The 7,590-nt window shown below is 32.2% G+C and overlaps 1 protein-coding gene across 1 annotated transcript in view; it reads left to right on the forward strand.

Annotated features, from left to right (window-relative positions):
* The window catches only part of LOC582052 (low-density lipoprotein receptor-related protein 1), a 131,025-nt gene extending 126,432 nt beyond the window's left edge, over positions 1 to 4,593 (forward strand). Inside the window, exon 91 of the mRNA XM_030974056.1 lies at positions 244 to 4,593. Within this exon, the coding sequence (XP_030829916.1) occupies positions 244 to 390 (147 nt within the window). The 3' untranslated portion in view covers positions 391 to 4,593. The remainder of the gene's footprint in view (positions 1 to 243) is intronic.
* The last annotated feature ends 2,997 nt before the right edge of the window (positions 4,594 to 7,590 follow it).

Raw genomic sequence — 7,590 nt, forward strand, 5'->3', positions numbered from 1 at the left:
TCAGGAACTACTTTTTGTAGAAACTTTCAGCTTTGTTATAATTCTTATTTTAGCAAACAATTATTTGATACCATGCATTTTAGTACAAAGAAAGTTAAGGGGGTATGGTATTGTCAATTTTGTCTTTCTCAAAAGGTTATATAACCAACAGAGATATATTTCACATAATTTCCCCAAAGTCGTATCAAGCATTCTATTTCTGTTTTTATTGCTGATCTTTGTTCATTTTTTTTTATTTTGCAGGCAAGAACCAACTTTACGAATCCTGTGTACAACTCCTATCTCAACCAAAGAGGCTCTGAGCTAAGCTTAGAAAATAAGAAGTTTGTTGACCTCCCACAACGAGACACAGAGAGACTTCTTCAGAATGATGATGATGATGATGATTGAAGCACTCAGTCACAAACTTGATTGGGGTGTGAAATAAAAGCTTCCTGAACTCAGCTCTCGTGCTATCCTACTTCCTTGGAGTCACAGAAAGACTATATTTTAACATTTGGTCCAAGTTGGATAGAAGCTGTTTTACATTGTATTTTGATTAATATGTCTATTCGCAAGTTATGGTTAAGATACAAGTGTTTTAAAGTATTTATGTCATCCAAACTATGTCAAGATCCAAATGATGTCAAGGCAGTATTTACATGTAATACAGCACAGTATTCATTACCCATATGAGAGTACACTAAAGAAGCGTGCGTTTGCTTCCGGCTAAAGAACCCTTTTTGTTTATTGTGCCAATGTGTAGTTTGCTTCATTGCTTAGCAATCACATCACAAGGGAACTAAGTTAACTTGAAATGTTGAGAATATAATCATGTAAGATGTCTTGACCTTCGCTTGTAAAACTGAAAAACTATATGAAAACTAAAATTATGAAATATATTATCTGAACAACACAGTGATGGTTTGAGTCTCAAAGCAGGAGGAATAAGGATTGTGATGGTTTGAGTCTCAAAGCAGGAGGAATAAGGATTGTGATGGTTTGAGTCTCAAATCAGGAGGAATAAGGATTGTGATGGTTTGAGTCTCAAAGCAGGAGGAATAAGGATTGTGATGGTTTGAGTCTCAAAGCAGGAGGAATAAGGATTGTGATGGTTTGAGTCCCAAAGCATGAGGAATAAGGATTGTGATGGTTTGAGTCTCAAAGCAGGAGGAATAAGGATTGTGATGGTTTGAGTCCCTAAGCAGGAGGAATAAGGATTGTGATGGTTTGAGTCCCAAAGCAGGAGGAATAAGGATTGTGATGGTTTGAGTCTCAAAGCAGGAGGAATAAGGATTGTGATGGTTTGAGTCCCTAAGCAGGAGGAATAAGGATTGTGCTATTATGAAGCAGGGAGAAGAACTGACATTGTATTTCTTCTCTTCTAATTGTGGAGGTTGTAAGAGGGTGTAGTTTTGGCAACAATGTTATTTTCATAAAAATATAGTACGGGTAAATTTTTATTTCCATAACTTTTATAAAAAATGAAAAAGAAAGTCCTGCTTATACATGTAAGATATTGGTAGACTCATTTTACTTCTATGTGCAGATTTTCAACTATTACATTCATGATTATTTGTAAATAGGACTTTAATATTTTTGACAATAATATTCATGATTATTGTCATGTTAAGGTGATGGCTTGTATAAGAGAAATAAATAATGCATCTTACTCATTGTTTAGCTAATATTTACTAATATTTATTGCCTTTAAAGAAAAAAATGAATTTAGGAAAGAGATGTGAAAGGACTAAATCTTGCCCTGAAATGTATTCTTGTTTTTTTAGATAAAAATTCCTGCTTTCATTTAGAAAAATGAAAGATTACAAATGCTCAAAATAGTCACTAATCATTTAACAGTACTTTATTAAGAAGGATTCTCACTTGCAGTTGAAATGTACTTTTTTTTTTCTAATGGATACTTTTTAATGATGTTGTACATTTGAAGTACTTACTCATATCTCGCTTCAATAGTACTGACATGCTCTATTACCTTGTATACATTTAGCGCCTTGAACTATCAAAAGATGCATACATGTTTATTACTATTATTATTTTAATGCTACTAAAGTTCAAACTTTAAACCTTGACAATTTTTACCATGGTAAGTAAAGCTTTTACCCTGCTCATACCCTGCTTGTAACCTGTGGAATCTATATAAGTACGCTTACACAATTATGATAAACCATTTGTTCATAATTTTTATGGTGCTTTTTTCCTTGGTATGTACACTTTTATGTTCTTTTAATATACAGTACCTAATCACTATAAAACATCAGCATTCTTGACTTTGTGTCAGTTTCAAAGTCTTCACAGTCATGTTACAAGTTTTCATAGTTTTGTTCAGTATTACATTTTATCTGCTGAGAGGCTGAAAGGCGTTATGTAATAGTATATTGGCCTTTCTGACTCTAAGGAAATGATATAATAAATGATATTGATGAGGATAACTAATAATGGGATATTAACATACATGTACTAATTTTAATTGATGCTGCTGAAGGTATATCTCAACTAAAGCTTGAAGTTTACTTATTAATATTTTTGATAAATTATTTTAGGTTGTATATTTTCTCTCAACTTTTAAGTCTTAAGGTGGGGGGGGGGGGGGGGGATAGGTCTAGGGGACCTTTCAGATTTGTTGATACATGTAGATTGATCTTAATGGGATTATTAGGGAGACTTGTTTTTAAAGATGTTTTAAGAGAGGAAGAGAGACTGCTTTCTTGTATTTACTACTAGGAAAATTGCCTAATTTTTCTATTTATCTCTTCATATTTATACAGAGTATATATTTTCTGCATTTTATTTTGTTTCTTTACAACTGAAGCTTTTTCAACTCTATTTATTAATACATGTGCATGAACTTCTCAAATGGAGAAATAAAACATGTTTGTTTTATGTATTATAGAAAACAAATGTTCATGGTATGATAAACAAGTGAGTCACGGAAAGATGTTAAATACTTAAAAGAGTAGTGTATTTGACTTTATGTTGACCCTCTCTTGTACATGTACATGTATATTGTATCTAACTGAAATGTATTTACTATAATGTAATTATGATAGGTATGAAAATGTAACATGTGATCAGTTGAATTAGTATTAATCATTGGATATCATAAAGATATTTGGCATACAATATTGAAAGATATAAAGTCAGTCTCAGTATTGTTTTGTATTTTTTGTAGTCTCAAATGTTTGTAATGTGAGACAAAAAAAGGAGACATTATTTCAAGGCTATTTATTAGTATGCACATGTATTCATTTATTACTAGGACATGTCAAGGGATATTTGGGATACAGACCTGATACTAGTGTTCATCACTATTTGGGTATTAACTATAGTAGTAGACATTGTAGTCATAAGATCCCCCCATCACCCTCTACATGCCAATGACACTTTACTTCATGTTTCATAACTTGAGTATTTGTAATTATCTATTTTATGGATTTTCTACAAGCTTCTCCAAAAACTATATTGGGAACTCGTATTTTTTAACAATCATTTTAGACCCAATTCCACTATTATGATGTTTATCAAACTATTTTATGTGACTGTGTATCATTAGTTGTCAAGATTCTTGATTTTATGTGATCTTCACACACACTTAATGTCCAATGTCTTGCATTTCATTTGCTTGTTATATTTTACATTTGGAACGATGAATAATGTTATTAAAATACGTTCAAAATGGTTCAAAATAAAGTAATCATTGCAAAATGTTTTTGAATCTATTTTGGTGGAGGATAAAAAAGTAGATATTTTTGAAATGTTAGCCATGTCTTGAGGATGTACTTTTTTAGTTTACCTTCGAGGGAAATAGGGACAGCACATATCATATTTGTAAGATGAGTTAACTCACATCCTTCTTAATCACATTATCCTGTATTTGTAGTTATATAGTGCTGCAAATATGTTAACAATAACTATAGATGGTCTAATAAATAGAGGCTTCATAAAAAATAGCCATCTTCCTCTTTACCATATAAAATCTATGAAATCTTATGAAAAGTTTTTACCCAAACTTTACATTACCTTTAGCTGTTGGTAAATGTGAGAGGATACCTGAAGGATACCTGAAGGATACCTGAAGGATACCTGAAGGATACCTGAAGGATACCTGAAGGGGATTCAGAGAAAGAGAAAGAGACTGTAGCAGTGTAACAGCTATCTTTTTAATGTCAGTTTAGTGTGAATTATTGAACACACAACGCCACTTTTTTAATCTTTATTGTTAAACAGAGGAAAGAAACGATTTTTAGAACACTTCAAAATAATTGCTCTTTGTTAAAATGTTCCTCAAAGAGTTAGGCAGCTATAGTTTCATTTGATTTAAAAGGGGTGTCTTTCATATTTGACTAAATGAGAAAATGAAAGAGCTTTTTATCAATTGTCGGATGTAATAAAATGTCAGACTGTAATTTGTTTTTTAAATTTAAATTCTTGTTTGTCTATGTACATGTCTATATTATATTTTCTATGATGTAATCACTTCAATTATCATTCATTATTGTCTTTTGTTGAGGTGTAATACTCAGAAAACAATTCTTTCACTCGCAGCAAATGCTTGTAAATAATAAAAATAAGAAATGTACTAAAGTAAGAAAAAAATACTGCTTGCATATTTTTGACTGGTGTACATCTTTTCTTCTTGTTTTCTTTCAAGTATATTATAGGCTTGGTAACTGGGAGAATAATTTATAATTGCATGCGTTTCTTGCTGGTATACCTGAATATATTATATTGGTTTAGAACACAACAGATTGCACAAAAGAAAGATATGATTATTGGGAAAAGTCATTTTGGGGCTGAATCGTGTCATGCAAGATTCTGTATACAGAATGCATCAAGATGAAATAATGCATGTATGTGATATGTGCAGAACACATCTAAATTCATTCTTTCTTGATACCCTGGTACAAGGAACTCAAACAAAATTAGATCATTTAGATGTTTACAAATACATTTTGATTCGACAAAGTACCATCTTGCTTCAAATTCAGAATGAATTCAAAGGTTCTGTATTGGTTATTATGCTAAAGTTGATCTACTATACATATGTATCTGTGTTTTCGAGATGGATTATATCCTTTTAAAACGAGTGATTGGCTTTAAAAAATTGGTTAAAAGAGAGATAGAGAAACAGAGAGACAGACAGATAGAGAGAGAGAGATGGTGGGGTACATATTTAGAATAGATAATATATGGTACATGTAAAGGTAAACCTTTTAATTCTACGCCTCTCTATCCCACTCATATTTTCTCATTTTATTGTATTGGCCCTTTTCTCTTGACCTCTTTCTCTCCATCTCTGTTTTCATCCGTTTGTCTCTACTCATCTTTATTTCAAATTTATTTTGCATCTTTCTCCCATAGTCTCTGTTTAAAGAGAAGGTTGAGTTCTGGACAAAGATAAGACATGTTCCCTGAAAGCATGGCTCTCACGTGTTCGTGTAGTCCCATATACATCTTTCTGTGTACAGTGTTTGTAACTTTACCAAGACTTGGCCAAATTTCTTATCAGTTTAATGATTCCAGATCCTTGCAATACACACAAATTCTTATATGCTAGATGATCAACCTTTTCTGGTCGATTCCACACCGTTTCTTTCACAATACAATCGCATGACCAGAACTCAACTTCATCTTTAATAAGATTTTCTCGTTTTCTATATTGTTTTTCTTTTCCTGTTTTCTATTGGTATGTTCCTCTGTGTATTTCTCCTTATAGCAATGCATCGCTTTGAGCGTATTTACTATCTTTAGCTTTGTGCTCCTTTTTCTTTCTTTGTTTTAATAAACAATAATAATAATAATAATTGTTTTGAAGGTATTTTCAAATTCATCTTCTTTCCTCTCTCTCTCTCTCTCCCCCTCTCTCTCTCTCTCTCTCTCCCCCCTCTCTCTCTCCCTCTCTCTCTCCCTCTCTTGCACTTTCTCTTCTTCAAATCACCTGTCGACCCCGCACTAATCCGAGTAGAGCAGCATTATCGTGCTTCTAATGGTGTGGTGATAAGGACAGACCAGACTCCCTAATTACCGTTTATAATGAGTCACGTGGATGTTTAATAAATTCAATCATTGTGATACAAACCGCATAAAATACAAGCCAGCAAGGTAGATCATTTCTACATTATACACCATGAATATCATTTAGCAAACTTACTCCTATAATGATTTGTTTTAAATGAGAATAATAGCAAACATATCCAGTATTAGTTGGTCACATTTAGAAAAGTCACTATTCCAGATGTATTAATAAACCAATATCCCTTGTATCGTTAGTTACCCTTACTCGCAAATAACCTATCGTGCACCTAGCTTTCAAGACCAAGAACAGATGTTAAATAAGCAATTCATTATGAAACTATATGTATAATGTTATAACAAACTTATTAGCTCATACACACTACTTATCATAAATGAAAGTCGACCACTTGGCAAATCAATATACACGTATAGATTACGTTATTATACAGTTGTACATACAAACACGAAAGTCTGGTTGAAAAAGTACATCACACACGGGTTTGTTTGGTTCTTATTGTGTAATGCTGCCTATTTTCATGACAAGGAAAAGACCAGTTCATAAATATATTCAAATTCAAGAATGCGTCTACAATAGTTATGAGTGACAACTATATCTTCTTGTCCTGACGTAGCAATACACAATGTGACATTCAGTTTATTCTGCCTAATAAAAGTACAATACAGCATAAAAGCTAAATACAATACTTCATTAAGGTCATGAGGTAGCAGAATCCATAAATTCATATAATTCATGAGCTCGTGTATTCTGCATGGTACATAATATGTCAGAGTTGAGAATTCTCGCACTTTTATATATATATATATATATATATATATATATATATATGAGGACATTCACTTCCTTCATAAAATGTTGTCTCGGCTAAAGGGCTTTGCTGAAGCTTTAAACTCATAAACCAAATAAACTAATACGTTTGATATGATTGATTTTTTCTCTTTGTGTAAACAAGATTCAAATTAATTGTCCCTTAGAATATGTCACGAAGCTATGCTCACCACATTCCCCCAAACACAATAGGCATGACAGATTACATTATCTGTACCGAACTACCGACCGTTCACAGGAACAGAACAATCTAAAGCCGCTGGGTTTCACAAGAAAACATTTGAATTTGATTCATGAAAATGCATCCAGCTCTACGGATTTTTTTTCATATAGTACTTAAATGTACTGCCCAATAATTTCATTCAATTAAAACAAAACAAGTTATTGGACATTATAAACTGAGCAATTACCATCAAACAAAACCAACAACGTTACAAGCAGATGCCTTCTATATGACGAGTCATATAATTTGCTTGTATAAAAAGAATTGACTTGTAAATTATTTTTTTCCTTCAAGTTTTTCTCATATTCCATTTAGTTTAACTTGTACTCATCAGAGAATATCAGTCGCGTTTTGCAATGTTGATTGTCAAAAATGTATCTAGTGATCTAGGTCATACATTACTTAATAAATCATTTTAATCAATCAATCATGTTTATGCTGATGATATTCAAATATATACTTCTTTCAAACCCAATCAGAGCAATGCAGCCAGCGCTATCCATAACAT

This window comes from Strongylocentrotus purpuratus, unplaced genomic scaffold (assembly GCF_000002235.5).
Source record: "Strongylocentrotus purpuratus isolate Spur 01 unplaced genomic scaffold, Spur_5.0 spur5_scaffold_7, whole genome shotgun sequence".
NCBI classification, from domain to species: Eukaryota; Metazoa; Echinodermata; class Echinoidea; order Camarodonta; family Strongylocentrotidae; genus Strongylocentrotus; species Strongylocentrotus purpuratus.